The 19,632-nt window shown below is 40.7% G+C and overlaps 1 protein-coding gene and 1 long non-coding RNA gene across 4 annotated transcripts in view; both read right to left on the bottom strand.

Annotated features, from left to right (window-relative positions):
- Window positions 1–803: 803 nt before the first annotated feature.
- LOC129348861 (uncharacterized) lies at window positions 804–5,074 on the bottom strand. Of its 2 annotated transcripts, none has more exons than XR_008601585.1 (3): window positions 4,979–5,074; window positions 1,176–3,230; window positions 804–959 (listed from the first exon to the last, which is right to left on the bottom strand). It is a non-coding gene; the product is annotated as an uncharacterized LOC129348861 (long non-coding RNA). The 2 variants fall into 2 exon arrangements; XR_008601586.1 differs by lacking the exon at window positions 804–959 and adding an exon at window positions 1,036–1,053.
- A 3,812-nt stretch (window positions 5,075–8,886) lies between these two features.
- The window catches only part of LOC111576945 (zinc finger E-box-binding homeobox 2-like), a 30,315-nt gene continuing 19,569 nt past the window's right edge, over window positions 8,887–19,632 (bottom strand). For both annotated transcript variants that reach the window (XM_035954101.2, XM_035954100.2), the window contains 7 exons: window positions 17,428–17,712; window positions 15,822–16,031; window positions 14,469–14,662; window positions 14,137–14,248; window positions 12,357–13,873; window positions 12,062–12,245; window positions 8,887–11,306 (listed from right to left, as the gene is read on the bottom strand). In XM_035954101.2, the coding sequence (XP_035809994.2) occupies window positions 10,678–11,306; window positions 12,062–12,245; window positions 12,357–13,873; window positions 14,137–14,248; window positions 14,469–14,662; window positions 15,822–16,031; window positions 17,428–17,712 (3,131 nt within the window). In that variant the 3' untranslated portion in view covers window positions 8,887–10,677. The remainder of the gene's footprint in view (window positions 11,307–12,061; window positions 12,246–12,356; window positions 13,874–14,136; window positions 14,249–14,468; window positions 14,663–15,821; window positions 16,032–17,427; window positions 17,713–19,632) is intronic.

Here is a 19,632-nt window from a genome sequence, read left to right as displayed (position 1 = left end):
AATATTCCACCTGAAATGTAGACCTGAGAAGTTGGTTCGGAAGAATATACCATCCTAAACATCCTTAAATGTAGACTAAAAGACGGTTTGGAAGAAAATTCCACCTAAAATCCTCCAATGTAGACCTAAAAGGTGAGTTTAATGGTATATTCCACCTAAAATTCACTACTGTAGACCTTGGAGGTTCGTCTGATGGTATATTCCACCCAACATCCTTTAACATAAACTTAAAAAGTTCGTTCAAAGGAATATTCCACCTAAAATCTTTCAATGTAGACCAAAACATCTTGGTGTAAAGGAGTATTCCACCTTAAATGTAGACCTAAAGGATGGTTTGGAGTAATATTATAATCTAAAATCTTCCAATGTAGACCTAAAAGGTTTATCTGACGGTATATTCTACCCAACATCCTGGAACATTTACCTAAAAGGTTGGTTTAATGGTATATTCCCAGAAGAACCCTTGAACATCAGGCTTAATGGTATATTCCACCCAAAATACTTGTACATATACCAAGAAGTCAGTGTAAAGGAAATGTAGACCTAAAAGGATTGTTTAAAGGAATATTTAAACGATTATTTTCATTATTTAATAATCTGTTATCAGTCAGAACCCTGGCAAACTTATTTTCATCAGTTTTTTTAGTGGAAGTCACAAATAAAGGAGCTCTTGGTTTTTCCCGGCGTTACTGAGTCAAAAGCTGCTGTTTCAACACAGAACGTTCACATGCATCCACAAACCTCTCAGCACTCAAACACCCACAGACAGGCAGCCGGCTGGGCTGAGGCTCAGCGGCGTCCTCAGACTCACGAGTCGGGGAGTCGGTGAACTTGTTGGTCCGGTTTGAAGGCCTCCGTGTGGTCCAGTAGAAGTCCACGTAGTCGGTGTTGGCTTTGAACCGCAGCGACTGGCCGCCATCAGGTGGACCGGCTCGTCCTCATAGGGCTCCTCCTGTAGCCTTGAGGGAACCACAGGAACATTCAGTAGCTGTTGGAGTTCTTCCTGTCAGGCTCGTGGTAGAACGGCTCTGAAGAATCTTGTACTTGTCTTATCTGGAACAATGTAACAGCCTAAACTGTTGACAGCAGTGTAAAGAAGCAAACACACAGGCATAGATTAGGACTCAAACTAGATTTATTTTAGAAAACAAATCAACTTAGAGGCATTTGTTCACATGTGGCTGAATAGGAGGCCGTCCAATCAGATTCGAGGTCTTCACTCTGTAGGTTGTTTGTTTGGTGAGACTCTTGGACCTCCATCAGCTGACGTGGATGTTTGATGGTCTTCCTCTCTAGTGCCAGATGATTCATCCATGAATTCAGCAGCTACAGACTGAAATGAAGCTCATGCTGCCGTTATTGAATTCCTGTTCCAGATCAAATGTTCAGAGCTCACCTTGAATGCAGCCGTCTGCTGTCTGATAGTTTTTCTCATTGTAGTCTTCAATAAAGTCTTTTTCCTCATGTCAGGATGTGGTGAGACTCTTTCTCAGTCTCTGCAGACGTCCCTCATTGTGCATCTCCAGAGAAGAAACAGAAAAACTGATCACTGCTTCAGCATCACAAACGCTCTCCAGCATTGAGAGTGTTTTAGGAATTCATTCATTGTGTTGTGAACTTTGAAGGAGCAGAAACTTTACAGCTGCCAAAGATATGAGCTCCAATTCTGTATGTTTTAGGAAATGAAGTTCATCAAATGAACACTTGATTATTGCTGATAACGCTCATTAAATTACTGAAGAAGTCTAACATAAAAACCTGTAAACTCTCAGGCAGCTTTTGTTAAAGTTTGTCTATAATTCTATCATCATGTTCTGGAACCAGGACTCTGCAGAAGTTCCTTCAATCAGATACTTGTGTGTTTCTATTTAAGGCCTCAGGTTTGAACGTACAGCAGAGGATTAGAAAGGAGTGATTTTAATATTTAAATCAGTCCAGTAAATGTTTGGCATGAAAATTATTAAAATTTTGATTTAGATAGATTTGTGTCAAATAATATTGTAGAGTCTCACTTAAATATATCCAAATGAGTTCAGTGTATTTACATTTTATAGAATATTTGATTTCTTAATCTCAATACTGTAGGGTCTGACCCTAAATATTATAATAATGATGTCAATTTAAATAATATTTTAGTGCAGAGTCATAAACTTTAATCAGCTAAACTTACATAATAAATATCACTGTACAATCTTAACCTGAACATTCATATTATTGAGGTAAATTTACATAAATCATGATATTCTAGAGTCTTAACTGGAATATTTCTAACATTAATCTTTTTGTATTGTGCTGATAAACAACAATAACCCGACTTTCAGATAATATTTGTTGTCTGTGATTGTGAGACTAAATTCCTCCACATTCTGGAACTGGACTGAATTTCCCAAAATGGAAACATGGACAGAATTTAACACTCATGTATCCATGGCAACGCTAACGTTTCTGCTTCTTACCAAAGTTCACAACACAAGGTAAAGATTTTAATGTAAAACTTCAGGGATGACTGCTGACCATAAGTATTCTGATCAATACTTCATGATCAATATCAGGACAGATGTTACAACTCCAGCTGTTCCATTAGACTGCAGTTATTCACAGAGAAATTAAAACATCACATTCCTCATAAAAACTAGATGGGACTTTTATTAAATAAAGTGTTGGTGAATAAACAGTGTAAAAAGTGCAAAGCAGCTCCATTAAATCAGGAGATGTGAGACTTCCACAGCATGGATCACCATCTGCTGTGTTGATTCATAGCTGAATGTCAGAATGAACTGAGATAGAAAAGCTGCTTTGAGCTGCAACATTACAGTCTGACAATCCAACACCATCACAGTTTTCATCTGGTTGTTTTGCTCCAACATGCTGTGAAGTTCAGTTTTTACCTGAATCAATACAGAGATTCTATTTCCAGCCAAGACTGAAATAAAAATTAGAATGTTATGAGGTTATTAATGCAACTAAATCCTTTCAGATGGAAGGATTTACTTCTAAGTTCTAATTCAAGTTTCAGTTGGAGCACATTGCATTCACAAAGAAAAACAGCGATACCTTCATAGCAACATTTAATAAACCTAAAGCTTCCCTGTTGGCTCATTGGTGGAGTTTGTTACTGAGCATCTGAACCTTAAATCCAGTGAGACGACCATCTTCAGTCGAGGCCAGTCAGAGAACTTCAACACCTTCCATCAGCTGGACCAGATGTGGCATCATCTCCCTCTGAACATCTGGATGACAGGAGAAAAGACAGAAATCAAACACAGATCACAGAAATACAATTTATTCACTTTCATCATTTTATAAAAGTAGCATGAACTTTATTAAAACTTGACAATATCAGTAATGAAAGTAAATGTTTTTATCTTGTGTTGAAGCTAAATTTAAAGTCAATTTTAATGACAGTTTATCCTGAGAGGAGTGAGAATGGAGCTTTTCTTTCCTTTTTAGAATATTCCCTCAAAATATTCTGTTTATTATTGGCTTTAGAAGCATTTTTCTTTATTTATTTTTAGATACCTCAGACTGATACACTTTGCTGGTTTGCAGATAATTTCATGTACAATGACAATAAAGATCTTCTATTATAACATATTTTGCTAAAACAAGAACTGCAAACCTTCTCAACCATCTCTCAGTCTGCAAAATTCCAACTGCGACCAAGAATTATCTGATGTAGTTATTATTATAATCTTTACTGAACCAGCCCTGGAATTAATAAAAATCTGTATATGGATATGATTTTCTCTGATGGGACCACTAAAACTGCATACAATAAAGTAAATCTCTTCTGCACTGCACACATACTACACTTTTGTATAACTCTGGATGTCAGAGTAAAGGCAGACAGATCCACCGATCAGCCACAACATTCTGACCACTGACAGCTGAAGAGAACAACATCCATCATCTTGTTCTAATGCAACGTTCTGCTGGGAAACCTTGACGTTCATGTGGATGTTTGACATGTACCACCACCTAAACACTGCAGGACAAACAACCCCCTAGTCTCCATGGCAACAGCAGTCCTTGATGCCAGCTGCCTCCCTCAGCAGGACAAACAAACTGCTCAGGAGTGGTCCGAGGAAGACGACAGAGCTAAGCTGTTCACCTGGGTTCCCCACTCCCCACATCCACATCTGATTGAGCATCTGTGGGATGGTCCAGGATCAGCCTGGTCTAGGTAGGACCCACCCTGCAACCCACAGGACCCACAGAATCCACAGGACATCCCCAGAGGTTCTGATGAACCACTGGGTCAGAGGAGTTTTAGCAGCATAAAGGGACCAACACAGTATTAGTCAGGTGGTCAGAATGTTATACTGTTATATTGTCATGCTGATTATATGATCAGTAAATGTTACCATCAATTATAACGTCCACATTGATCAGGAAAAAAACTAACTATCAGTTCATTCAGAAACTATGGGGTTAAACCTAAAAACACAGACCTCAACAGCAGTTTGTTTCAAAGCAGAACACCAGCTGGTTTTCACTAAAGAAGCTTTCAAAGCAACAATTACATGACAATTTTGTTCTCATTATTCAGAGTCAGCCAAAATAATGTACACACATCAGGAAAAGAGAAACTTTTATAAATATTTCATTTGTATAAGTACTTCTACACATATAGATACCTCTTTCAAAGTTTGATCAAGTCACGATAACTCTGTTTGCTGTTGTACGATGTTTTCCCAACAGATGGCATTACCCTCATGAATGGAGCATCAACAAGTGACGTCTACAACACAACAGAAATGTCTGGAAGCCAATGGCCACCACTTTGAGCACCTCTTGTAATTGTAGAGACCAAAGATAACTTTTATTAATCTCGTGATGTCTGAATAAATTTGGTATTGAAATATTTATGCAAGTTTTTCTTTTCCTGATGTGTGTAAACATTATTTTGGCTGACTCTGTATAATGGGTTTCTGTCAGGTCACCAGGCAACACCTTTTTATAATAATGACAAACATACCTGCATTCTACAGGAGTGATTTTCCTCATGTGCAGGTAAAGATGTGTGAGGAGCTTAGAGATGACAGGAGCAGGAGTCATCCTCACTAATTCAGCTTCCACCTAGAAACAGAAAGACCACAAACAAACACACTGATATACTCTCAAACGTTCAACCTCACAGCCTCAAAATATCTGTTTAGGGAGTGTTGTGTTTCTAAATTCTGCTGAAAGCATCGACAGACATTCTCTTACAAGGTTGTGTAAAAAGCAGCCTGTCCTCTGAGCTACTGAGAAATCTTCCTGAACAAAGTTTCCACATGTAAATCAGCTCAACAAAAACTAAAGCCTCAGTCACAGATAACAGGTATCGCAAATTATAAACAACTTTCTTTGTTAACTCCGATTTTCTGCTTCAACCTCACATAAAAAGGGGAGTTTAACTCATCAGGTGACTGAAAATGAACAGCTTGTGCATTTCTAGATCCAAAAGTAGGATGTTTCAACTTATGTTTTACTACAAATACATGCAATAATAAATAAATACATGGCTGGTTGTTGGTTTATTCACTATTAATGTCATTTTATATACTGGATTGAACTTGAGCAGTGGAAGAGAGAAGGAATTTAATGAAATTATGGAGATTCAGAGAGGTAATGTTGCGCAATGTTAAGTTAAGCATGGTTTAATTCAAAGCAGCTGGATGTTAAACTTCAGTGCAGCTGATCAGGTTTCAGTTAACCTTAAAGTAAAATAACTTTTTTAAAAGCTAAAATACACAGCAGAGAAACACAGGTTGAGAAGGTCATTCAAATAATGAAGGACAGCTGCTGCAGCAACTAACACAGGTGTTCAGCGGTAAGTAAGCCACCTGTGTTAATTAGCCCGCTAGCTAACTTAGCCGCTTAGCTAGCTAACTTAGCCGCTTAGCTAGCTAACGCGTCCGGACCAACTGCTCAAACACGACAAAACACAACTCTTCACAAGTCGCTGACTTAACGTACAACAAAACAACGCTACTGGTTAAAAGTATTTATCTTCTTACCGTATTTGACTCCAAAAACAATGTCAACAGCAGCCAGAGATGCTACCAGACCTGCAGACCATAGATATACATAGACTAGATCCGCTAGCGCGCTGTCTTCTATATTATCTATGGTTTGACCAATCACTGCTCTCTGGCTCCGCCCTCTGAGAATCTTGTTGTCGTTTGGCTCCACACTTGCTGATGACCACTTCCGGTCTCAGAAAATGAAAAAACGGACATTTTTTCGTTTCTGTCTCTTACTGATTTTACTTTCTTGTTATTCTAAATATAAAACGAAAATCAAAGCATTAAAAAAACGTATATCCCTTTTTGATCATGAAAAGGAAAAACGCCTTGTATTTCAATTTTATTTTTGTATTTTAAAACGAAAAATCAAATAACCACTCGTTTTTTGTTTTTCAATACCCGTTTCAGAACGGAAAATCCAATTACCAGATCCGTACACGGACCCACCACACACACCTTTGACACACTTCCACACATTAGTTGAGGAGCCGCGAAAACCTGGTCGCGCCAAACTATTTTACATCTGGCGCGAAGCTCTCCAGCAAACTTCAGCGTTGGATGAAGAGTCCAGCCACTGGTCTGGCCCGGATTCTGCCACCAGCGCGGATGAAGCCGATCTTATCGAAGGAATTGATCATTCCAGTGACATGTAAGTCTGTATTCATGACAAGTTGTTTGTTTTGAGTTGGAGAAAAGTAAAGAAAGTATAATATACATGTAACGCCGCCGAAAGCATTCCGCGCAAAATACGCATCATTTTTACAAGTCATGTGCTGCGCACATCTAACGTACCACATAACTTTTTCTGTGTGCAGCAGTTACAATGCTGGGAACGAGGAGGAGAAGGAAGAGGAGAGAATGGAGGTCTCCTGCTGTCCTGGTACCCCAGCGAGAGGTAGAGGGACAGACCGTCCTCCAGCCATGAGACGCTGCAGCAGCCGCTCCACCAGCGAGCGCTCCGGGCCAGAGGCCTCCCTACAGCTGGCTGGAAAACTGAGAAGGAACCTGACAGCTTACCTTCTCTGCCACATTTCCTGCCGAAAAGGAGGCCAGGTGTCCAGCCACCTCTGTCAGAATGTGTGGACAGCCCTTCTCCATCAGACCTGTCCAAGTACTTGGACCAGGAGACCATCAAAATACTGTTTCTGATTCAACTCAGTAAAAACGAGTTTCTTTTGTTTTCAAATGCACTTTTTATGGTCTGACCATGGTTTTGTACATAAAATATGTGTGTTCATAAGTATCTGGCACACTTAGAAATTTGATTGCACTATTGTAAATAATTTGTTTTGATGCTGATGTGCAGTTTTGTTTATTTTCGTTTTTTTTTACAGGTTACAAAATTGACCATATCTCAAAAAGCAAATTATGTACAGACTCCAAATAAATTTCCTGTGGTTCCAAAGGATACTGTGCAACTTTTTTACATTTACAAATTTGAGGGATACAGCTATGCAATTTCTGTATTTTGAAATATATGTGAAAAAAACAAAAACGATTTTCATTTTTTTAAGGTTTATTGCACTTTTATGCAATTTTTTGTAGTAGTTAAGACATAAGTCAATACATATTAAAATTTGGGATATCAGGGTTATTTTGATGTAAAGCAATTAAAAATACTCCAAAAAATGGCACTACAGCATGTAAAAATGTAAAAATATGTCCTGGCGGACTTGCACAATGGTGGGTCTTGAAGGGTTAAGTCAAGCCGATGCTTTAACAAATGTATTAGTCACAGTCAAACAGCGAAGCAGTCAAGCTTTCATACAAACCTCATAACATCACTAACTGTTGATGCTACAGTTGACTAAATGCTGCTGACGCATGGCCCCCAAAAAGTATCTAACCTGCAAGGCAAGGTTTGTTAATGTTGCGGTTGGCTGATTGTTTACTCACTGTACCGTTAACCTAAAGCTCAGTGTATCGCATATCAGGGGAGCTCTCTGAGCTGACACATACACACACACACACACACATACACACACACACACACACACACAGACACACACAGACACACACACACACACACGTTCACAAGAGCAAAGCAGGCACCTCTGATGAATCATCATGCAAATAGACAAGAGCCACAAAAAACTCAGTGCAACAAGGCGGTGTGGAGATCTTGGTGGTGATGGAAACTGTTTACTGCGATGGGAAACTGAGCAGCCCAGGCCACAGCCCACCTTCAAAACTTTCTTATGAATATGTCTGTGCTCACAATGAAAATTCAAAGGCACCATTTCAGGCCCTTTCCGACTTGAAATAACGCAATAATTCCAAGTCTGGACACACCTTCTCATTCAATGTTTTTTCTTTATTTGTATTATTTTCTGCATTGTAGATTAATACTGAAGATTAACACTTTTTTGTTTCCGTGTGCATTCTTTCATAGGTTTGTTGTCTTCAGTATTAATCTACAATGTACAAAATAATTAAATAAAAAACATTGAATGAGAAGATGTGTCCAAACATTTGACTTTTCAACCCACCAGTCACAGGCAGATGGGTCCACCCACATAAAGAGCCGGGTTCTGCTAAAGGTTTCTTTCCTTTTAAAAGGATGTTTTTCTTGCCACTGTCGCCTTAGGGCTGCTCTGGGGGTTCAGGCATATGGGTTCTGTAAAGCGTCTTGAGACAATTTGACCTGCAATTGGCGCTATATAAATAAGATAGAACTGAACTGAATTGAAATTGAATTTAAAAGCTGCATAAAAAGCTATTAGCCTGATTTTTTTTTATACATAAATCTATGTCCAACATATTGGATTAACCGTAGTTCATTCATTTTCAGTCTCACAAACAGTGCACCACAAAGTTATTTCGTAGAACAAGATTAAACAAAATGTTTAATTAGAAAAATAAATGAAATACAAGATTCCGGTGACAAAATATGTACATTTTTATTACAAATATCCACAAACATGCAAAGAAATATATAAAAAGTTGATACAAAAGTTGCATTGGTGTGAGGAGGAAATACAAAACTGCCGCTAATGTAAAAAAAAAAGTGTGCAGATACTGAATGATTGGGTTTTTTTGTTTTGCATATTCTTTGACCCCAAAAATAACAGGTGAGGAACAATACAAGTGAAGTGTGGCAGTTGGCATATCTTTGGTGACAAGCACACACACACACACACACACACACACACGCTCACACGCACATACGTACACACAAACATGGTATGACCGAGAATTGTCTTTGGCGCGCATGCATGAATGCTGCAAGCTTAGTCACACCTCATGCATCACCATCTTATCTCATTGTACCAAGGCTTTGTTTTTTTCAGATTACTCACAGTACATCTGAGGCACTTTTCACGTTGACTACACTGCAGTCAGAAAGAGGAAGCTAAAACCGATGTATGTGTCCTGAGTCTTGACCGTCTTGCCACACCTCAACAGACAAGCCCAAATGTGTGACACATTATTATTCCTGGGGTGTGAAAATAGACTGCAGCACATGTAAATTAGTACGAGAAATAGCAGACGTTTTAGCATTAAATGAGATCATGCAGCTCCGAGTGATTAATATACAAACAGCGAGACATTGCAAATTGTATTTGCTCCCTCAAGGGAAAAACCCCCAAAGACTGACTTCATCTGTTGCCCACTTTTAACATCCCGTACAGAAAATGCAGAAATGTCCGTCCCCCAGCAAGGCATGGCGTTAAAAAGGTGCAGTCCACTGCTTTTTGTTTAAACAATAAATAAACAACCACCTTCCAGTTCTTCCTCATTTCACTGCTCACTCTAAACATCAAACAGATCGGTAGTTAATTAAAGCCACTGAGCACCATAGTTGACCTGAAGAGACAAGTTGGTTGTACCTTGTGATTTCACAGCATAAATGACAAAAGTCCTGCAACGATAACTTCTACTCTACATACTCAAGCGCTCACTGGCTTTGGGACAAAGTGATAGTTGCATGTGCATTTTAGCCGAAAACATCTGACAGGTTTTGGTAATTCTTATGAGATTTGTATCGAATAACACCATAAGAATTTAAATAGAAACGTTAAGAGGAATAAATATACTAAGTAGGTATGTGGTGAATCTGGTAATACGACCTTTAACCTCTGGCCTTGATGGCACATTTAATTAAGATGAGATGTGTTTCCATCCTGCAAACATTTCCTTCAGGGCCTAGTTTCTCTGCCCACTTACTGATGTAAAATGTGATCAATCAAAATAAAGCAAAAAGGAAAATTCTATTGAATCCTGGACATGAAAATACAAAAAACCCCCCTCTGTGTTTGTATTGTGCAACAGGAAACAGCAGCAAGCATGTAAAACAGAGATATCTGCAATATCACATCTGGAAATGTGACATGAACTCAGACCAGTCAACCCACATGTTTTAGCTGTCTTGGAAAACAACAAAACAAACAAACAAACAAACAAAAAACACTGTTGGTAAATCAAGTCTATTGTACATGATAAAAATACTGTAATTTGTATTGTCACATATATTTTGTTTGCATGGCTTCATCCACTTTAAGGCTATGAATCCTTTGGCAGTTCTGTGCATTGTTTCTTGTTTTAAAATGAGTAAACAAAACAAAACAAAACAAAAAACTCAGCTGAGCTGTTATATATGAGAAAATAAGGATCAAAAGTTGTAATGCGTTCAATATATGCATTGTAATGGCTTCTTTAAGTCATCTTAAGTTTTTATTCTGGGTAACTCTGTTATATCCAGGCTCAATTCACATTTGTCCAAGTCTCCATTCTGGCCCTCAGTGTCTCGGTCCCAGATGTGGCTCTCATTATTGCCAATATGGTTTCTGACGTCATAACTGTTTCTCTCATGTTGCATTCCGTTCTCTCCTGCAGGTGATTTTTGGATTGGACTTCCTCCAAGCTCCTCTGCTGCCTCTGACAAACCTACATGTGCCTCATCCATGTGGCCGTCAATCACTCTCGCCTCGTCTTCCTCCTCCTCTTTGAGGGCATCCGGACCTCCATCCAGACTGGAATCGCTGAGGAAGGAGTGGGGAGTTTGGGTGTCATCCATGGACAGAGGGGTGTCTTCGGCAAGACGGCCCGCCAGGTTGTTGCCTACGCCTGGGGTGAGGGGCATCTCCTCGTGGTCTTGGTCTGGATCTTGGTCTTTGCTGCAGTAGGCGTAGCGGTGGTTCATGTGCTGGGAGTAAGAGCCTGAGTGCGAGAAGCGTTTTCCGCACTTGTCACATTGGTAGGGTTTCTCTCCAGAGTGTAGCCGGCTGTGTTCAATCAGATGATGCTTGTGCTTGAAGGCCTTGTTGCAGATCTTGCACTCATGAGGACGCTTGCCTGTAATGAATACAGAAAAGTGGTCTCTATTATTCTATAAAAAGACCACGTATGAGCTTTTTTTATATATACATCAAAGGGACATTTAAGACTTACTAAAGCCCTTAAAAAGGTAAGTTTTTCTTTGACATAAACATTCTCAAAGGAGTTGTTTGGCATTTTGGGAAATACACTTAGAAAGTAATATAAAGCTTCTGCCAGCACGCAAAGACTGAAAATGTGGAAAGATCGAGCCTGGCTCTGTCCAAAGGTAATAAAATCTGCCAACCAGCACCTCTAAAGCTCACATTAACACATTATATCTCATTTGTCAAGAAAAACAATGTGCTGGACTATGTCTTTCCCATGTTTACTCGACAAGGAACAGTCTGACACATAAGCCCACACAAAACCACACTGTGTTATTTTAGGCTTTAACCTTTATACAGATTAAACCAACAAGATACAACATGTTAATTATTGAGCTTTAGAGGTGTTAGCAGTTGGATTTTGTTACTTTTGGACACAGTCATGTCAGCTGTTTCTCTACTTCTGTCCTTGAGTTACACTTAGCCAACCATCTGTCAGCTGTAGCTTCACATTTAGCGAACAGACATGAGAGCTGTCTCCTCATTTATCTGTCAGCAAGAAATTTAATATGAATATTTCCCAAAATGTCAAACTATTTCAACTATTTTAAAGAATTGTACTGTAGCTATCTATAAATTGTAGGAAATGTCACGTAACTACATGCAGACTCTGTGAGAGTTACAGACCTGTGTGTTCGTACTTGTGTCGGAGCAGAGAGCTGCTCTTCTGGAAGGTTTTTTCACAGATGTCACAAGCATAAAGCCCCTCGTCTGTCTTCTTCAGTCTCTTCCTTCCCGGCCCTCCTTCTCCCTCAAACCCTTCGTCGATTAGAGAGAGGTAGTCCAGAGCACCACGGCTTAATGCCTCACCCTGCAGGGAAAACCTGACAGCTAGAGCTATATTCGTTGTTTACATTTAAGTTCTATGCATTTTTACAGCAACTCCTTGCTTTGTAATCTACAATAACTTAGCCTTACTCACCATCAGACCTTGTCTGTCCTGGTAGATCTTTTTCAATGCTGCCTCTGCATCGGCCTCCATCATGTAAGCCATAGGAGAGAGAAACCCAGGACTGTTAGCTGTCTGGCTGAACGGAATCGGTGAGATGCCTTCATGCCCTGAAAGCCCAACTCCAGACTGGCTGAAGATAGGAAACCCATTGTATAAGGAGCCTGGAAACACAGGAGCTCCAGCCCCACTGAAGACTGAGTGCTGGTGCAGGGGAAGGTGTGAAGTTGGACTTGGTCTTCTGAGCTGTTGGGACCCGAGCTCCCTCCTCTCTCTCCTGGGTGACATGCCATTGATCGTTTTGTTCCTCCCCTCTTGGTCTGAGAGCTGCTTGGGCAGGGAGAGGTCCAGAGGTTCGTTCTGTGCAGACCAGGGACTGCTGGTTTCTTTCTGGGGCGAGGAGAGCTCAGGAGGACAGCTGGTGAGGTCGAGGCAGGCGGGGGGACTGAACCCTGAGGAGGGAACTCTCCTTCTGCCTCGAGGTGATGACAGCTTGGGGGAATGGTGAATCATCTGACTTGGGCTGCCTTTCTCCTGGCCGGACCAGAACACTCGTGAAGACAGGGCATCATGGCGGGGCTGAGGTGGAGAGTGTACCGCAACCAGAAGCTGTTGCGGTACAGAGTGCCAGCTGGGCTTCTGTAACGGTGACTTGTTTCCAGAGAGGCCGTTGGTTACTTCGCTAGGTTTGCTGTTCTCCAACTGAAGAGCAGGTCTGGGGAAGAATAAAGGCGGTGAGGAGTGGTCTTTCCTACGAAAACCCTCTGGCACTTCCACTGCTTCTCTGTTGACCTTACAGAGGTAGCGCTCGTGCTGCAGGAGAACAGCTACATTGGGGAAAAGCTGCGAGCACCAGCGACATGTTACCCCAAGATTTCCTCTCTCTGCTTCACCTGATCTCACTGCTTCTCTTCTCCTATCTGGAGACACCTTCCTCTCGGGCCCTCCTCCATTGTGAATCCTCCTTTCCTCGACCTCTCCTCCTTCTCTGTCCTTCTCCTCATCTTTCTTCACGTCCATGTGGAGCATCTCCTGCAGCATCTGCTCAAATTTGTTCCCAGAGTGGATATAAGGCAACAGAGTAGTCCCTTTCAGGATGCTGGCCCTCAGAGAGAGCTCTGCTGAGGGGTCCCAAAGCCTCGCCAGGTCCGATGTACCGCTGAAACTCGTGTTTTGGTTGATTTCCTGCAGTGAAAGCTGGTGAGGATCCGCTGGTACTCGACCCAGAAGCCTAGTATTGTCTTGGTTTTGTGAAACCAACAAAGAGCCCTTGTCATTACTGGTTCTACCCCCACCAGCAGAGGGAGACGTTGGAAATGAGTGGTGGTACGAGCTTTGGCTATGTCCATTAAAAGCCCCACTGGCTCCTGCTGCGTTTCCCCCTCCAAGCCCTCCACCATTCAGGCACTTTTTGCTACTTAAATGGGAGCTGTAGGAGCCAGAATGAGAGAAACGTTTCTTGCAGTTGGAGCACTCATAAGGTTTCTCACCTAAAGGACAAGACATACAGAGGACATTTGTGGGAAAAAGATGTAAGTAAGTTCAAAATACCTTCTGGTGGGTGTGATCTTTTCACATTTTTCATAATTTGCTTGTTCTGCGATGAATTATTTTAACTTGTTTCCTGTCAACACATCGATTTGGGTATAATTTCAGACCATGTAATTTACACGATAAGTAAGGGTTGGCGATACAGTGAAACAATAGCAAATTGATGGGTGAGCACAGCTGTTTTGATGTTATTTTGTCTCACCGCTGTGGATGCGCAGATGCTCTTTGAGGTGGTGTTTGTACTTGAACGCTTTCCCACACTGCAGACATTTGAACTTCCTGGTCTCCATGCCTTGGTCCAAAGAGATGGCACTCTAGGAAGGCAGAACACTGTCATCAGTTTTCTACTGCAACACATTTAGGGAGCAATTTCAGGGTGTGAAGAAGTATGGTTGTCTCTTTCATCAACACAAAACGGCGTACATAAATCACCTTGTAGCCCAAAATAGAATATCATGCAATTACGTTTTCAAACACCTCTCGGAAGATGCGACAGAGATTTTAAATTCAGTTTATTTTCGTTGGATATGTCACCTTGTCCTGCACTTGGTTGTGAAGTGCCAGGTGCCGCTCCATCTGCGACCTAAGGGTGGCAGTGTATCCACAGAGCGGACAGACCATGTGGCCCCCCTCCCTCTCCTGACAGTATCTGATGTGGTCCCTCAAAGAAGCTCCTCGCTGATAAACCCTGTGGCAAAATGGACAGGCCTGCTGGCTCCTGCCTGCATCTGGAGGCCAAAGAGAGGCGATGCTTCAACAGACGAGTTACACTTTTACATATCCATTAAATCTATACTTTTTCTAACCCATAATATACTTGTCATGGTTGTGAAAGTATCCCAGGATGCACTGAGCAGAACCTGGATCATTTGTCAGCATATTAAAGAACTGCAGTACAGACAGAAAGGCACCTGCATTCAGACTAACATTCCTGTTAAATATAGCTGTGGTAAACTATTCTACAGGGTGGGCCACAAGTTTCCATACATAGGGAAATGTATAATGTATATTTTTTTATATTTTAGATACCCTGGAAGATGGGTTTGAAGATATCTTTGAGGGCACTTGAAGGCCATGGTGTATCAGGTGAAGATACGAGACATAAATCATCTCAAGGAACGAATCACCAACGTCATTACAAGCAGAACTTCAACTGTGCTAATGCAAGTTCATCAACTGTGGAAAACACGTATTAATATGTGTTTTCGACGCAATGGTAATCATATAGAGCACATTACATCAATAAAAACGGTTGTCCAACATAAAGTGTTTATTTTTCCTATGTATGGAAACTTATGGCCCACCCTGTATATGAATTCATGTATCACACAGGTTGTGTATTATACTAGAAAGATCACCTGAATAACTGAAAATCTGCAGAAATTCACTACAACTGATCTTAATTCACTTTGTATCATTGCACACAAGAGAAATATGTTGTAGGACTGACATCAATTAGTGATTTTGTTTCTGTTAACATAATTATATTGTTTTTATTTGAGTTAAAATATATATTTGTATTGCAATTTGTAGGCCAAAAAACTAATTACATATAATAAAATCTTGATATATTTAGTAGAAAACGCTGAACAACAATCAAACATGAATTTACACCATGCCCTAATGTGGGCTCTTCGTCCGACCACCAACAGTCAACAAGCTGATGTGTAAAAAGCCACTGTTTCCATTTCTCATTTTCTCAGAATGTCATTAGCATATCGAATCTGATAAGTAAATTACCACCGCTGCTTACCGTCAGCCTGCGGATGAACACTTCACTAAAACTAACAACACGCTCCCTGGCTCAAGAGCAAAAATTCAGCCACGATTATCACTTTTGTTGATTTCTCTGTTTAGTGTCGCGGCAGCTGTCACACATCAGTCTACCTGTTCCTTCAGGAGAGCAGTGCTGAGCTCCTGGTGACCACATGGCAGGAGGCAGCTCATCCTGCCGACTGCTCGGGTGGTAAACGGCCGCCGTGCCGTTGTGGTTCAGGTGGTCCAGGAGACTGGCTGAGGTAGAGGCCTTCCTCAACTGGGCCAGGAATTCATAGTGGGCTAGGTCCTCTAAGGCATTCTGGGAGCCTGAGTTCTTACCTGGGGGGCAGAGAAACAGAAAATGAGACATCTGCAAGTGAAAAATGTGTCAAAAACATACGCACACTACTGGTACATGCACACACTCAGGTTTGCACAAAAACAGTAGCACCGCTGCAGGATTAGTTTTTCATTTATTTAACAGATTAAGTGTCATTGAGTCAACAGGTGTGATTAAAATGGAAAAATAAAAGCTGTTTAGAGACAATTTATCCAATAAAAATATAACACAGTGCACAAAGGAGCAGCACGCAGTGAAAATGCAGACTGAAAGATCTATTTCTTTGTCACTTTTACAACCTTTGAGGCATCCTAAAGCCTTTTGAATTAAGCATTTCCAGTGACGACCAGTGTTTTTGTCAGTCTGTGCATCATTGTCACTGATTCTTGGCTGCTGTCATTTTTTCATCAACTATTTGTTCAGTCAAATTCTTGAGAAAGTGTTCACTCTCTGCCTTTGCGTGCGACTGAATCTAATGGGACTAAATTGTTTATGTTAACGCTGACAGATAAAACAATGAATTCAGGGAACTGGCGGGCTAGATATGAAACTAGATGTAAGAATTCTGTCTCGTTTGTGCCCTTGACTGCAGTGACAGGCAGACGAAGAGAGAGAGAGAAAGCCACAAACGTACATGAAGAAGAGAGGGCGCCTCCTATCACAACTTAAGCCAATCAGCTCTGCTTACAGCTACTTTGAGGAAGATTTTTCAAATGTTTGCAGATGTTGGCATATTTTGAGCTGTTTTTTTATGTGGTGAAGGGAAGAGCCTGTGTGGTTGAGTGTTGTAAAAACTCAGCTTTGCCTTCATCAGGCAAGGCCAAATCACACGAGGCGAGGGAGCTAAGTGATTGTTAGTAGGCAAGCCGCGTGAGCCTTTGATCTCTCCTAAATAAAAGGGAAAGCCTCACGTCGCGCAGTGCTGATTTCAGTACCGTAACGTCACCTCTTTGATGCATGGAAATATTGTGACATTGTGTGGGATGAGTTCTTTTGTCATGCTTTCAGAAGGCTGCCTTTTCAAAGAGAAGAGCGAGAAAAAGGAACAGCTTGTAGGGAAGGCATGGTTTCACAAGGAGCCGATATGAAGGTGTATCTAGAGGGCCCTGAGAGGCATCATGAGGCTGGCGGTGTCTTGCATCAGAAAAACACCACAAACTTGTTTACGCATACAGTAGTGTCATACACAGCTGTCTCCTTTATATATATGCATATATCACATTTTACCTACATATTGCTTTGCTGCAGTCTTAGCCACGCTTTGTTTTATTTTTTTATTTTTGGAAACAAATTCAGGGATGTTTTATAGTCCAGAAAATAAGGGTTGAATTTAAAATAGCTAAAGGTTTACAGTTTTTCTAACAAGGCAGAGCTATACTTTAGTTTACAACTTACAGTACATCCTCAGTGGTTCCTGGTCTCCCTCCCTGTCAGTGGATGTGTAGACAGCGTCCTCAGCAGCTTTGGCCTCCGACTCCACCTGGCCCCAGCAGTTCCTGCTGCCGGGGCTGAGGCTGTGCGGCCGTGTGGGGTGAGCAGGGCTGCCGGGCTCCTCCGTCCCCTCGCTGGGCGTCAGGCTCGTCTTGTCCAGGCTCTCCTGGCAGTCCTGGGGCTCCAGGCTCCACAAACCCACCTCATCCTCCCCCTCAGATCCCAGTGAACTCACTTGCTCAGCATCCACTGTGACAACAGAAAAAAAACAAATGTTAAGACTGGCAACTACTGGCTCACGCTGAATAGTCACTTTAAAATGTATTCAAGGTACAAAATGCAGATTAAAGATGTGTGATTTTGAAGTGTTATGTTGTAATTTCAGCTTAAATTAAAATTTATGAATGTGCATCTTTGCTCCATGTTTAAACAGAGATGTCATTTACTACTTTTTATTGTCCAAATAAATAAACAGAATTTTTTAGCATGACTCAAAATGCACTGACATGTGTTACTTATCAGTTTATATAGCATTCACTGGCATGAGCTATAGATTAGAACCAATGCAAACCAGAGACAACGGCAGGCAATAAAATGTTAAATACACGACAAACTGAAACCAAACAAGGAAAAAAACACAGCCAGAAATTAAACGCTAAAATGTTTTATAAAATCTATAAAATAAAAAGAAGTTTAAATAAACTGTATTATTATTTTAGTTTTCATACATTTCTTTTTCAGTGTTGTTGCTCTGTAGGTGGGAGGAATACTATGTTCTTCACGGTGAAACTGTTTCTCATCTGTGTTTTTCATGACGGAATATTTCATATGGTTTTATGGGGTTTGATGTTCAAATAATGATCAATACGAACGAAACAAATTTCTGAACAATTTCCAAGAAGGCTGGTTTTACTGACAGTGCTGAGAGTAAAGTGTGGCTTTCATTTTGAAAATGATTGAAAAGAAAAAACATGACCTGTTTTTGTAAAATAGGAACAAAATAAATATGCATTTAGTTAAGTTAAAGCGGTGATTAAAAAGTAAAATACAGCTTGCTTTAATGTCTGGATTAATCACTGTAATTTACATTTCACTGTTCGTCAAATAGAAGGTTTTTTATTTTTACATTTTAAGTTTCTTTTCTTTTTTGTCATTTCCAACTTAAACTGTTTAACTTGCTGTTAAAGAACACGATTTGTGTGACTGCACATGTACGGCATATCACACATTATGACTAGGATTGCAGTGCAGCAGTACGGAGAAAAGGCACATAACATATTGTAACTTCAAAATGTACCCTCTGTGCCCAGACTGCAACAACGCTGGAAAGGCGCATTACTTTTTCCCATGGCAAAGACAATAAATGACAATCACAAACACATGCCTGGGATTTCAGCTGTAGGCTCTGATTTCCAAGGCTTTTTCTGAGGACGCTCTGTTTTCCCCTCGCTGATTGGCAATATCTAATCAGAAACCAAGTAATGACCATTTAAGAACACAAATAGACCCTTTGAAATATGTCATCAGAGAAAGCCAAACCATTGTCGAGGGGGGGAACATGGACCGTGCCAACATACTGAGGGACATATCTTCTTTTCTACTAGGTTGTTGTGAAAATAAGGTTTCTGATTATTACAGTGTCTTAATAAAGTTATTAGTTTTAAATACTTTCCTTCTAGCCTTGAGAATGTTCCTCTTTTCATCAGGTCAGTGGGAGAATAAAGTTTTACAGCTTATTAAATTGAAGGAAACACAAATTTTATTCATTAAAATGCCAAAACAACACTCAGTCACCCTTGGAAGATTTTCATTTTTTTTGTTTGAGCTGTTCCAGCTACACCCTGACAGGCTGGCGGACACGATAATTGATGAGGACTTTGTTTTCGACTCATCTGCGCCTCCACTTATGGCTCACAGCAACAAAAAGTCAGTGACTGTACACAGCATGAGATTTAATAGAAAATCTATCTCCTCATCTTCACGTCTTGAGGAGACACAAGCAGATAGATAACACACACAGTCACATTGTTACCGAAAGTGCAAATGGGGGCTCGGTGCAGCTGAGGGGGCAGTCCACAATCACAAACACCTAAAACACTCGCTAGTCACAGTTTACAGTCACAGTTTACACACATCCTCCTGATTGATATGTATAGCTAATCGTAAAAA

This window comes from Amphiprion ocellaris, chromosome 5, assembly GCF_022539595.1.
Source record: "Amphiprion ocellaris isolate individual 3 ecotype Okinawa chromosome 5, ASM2253959v1, whole genome shotgun sequence".
Classification (NCBI taxonomy): domain Eukaryota; kingdom Metazoa; phylum Chordata; class Actinopteri; family Pomacentridae; genus Amphiprion; species Amphiprion ocellaris.
Note: the sequence above shows the minus strand (reverse complement) of the source record. Positions and strands in the feature narration are given on the sequence as shown.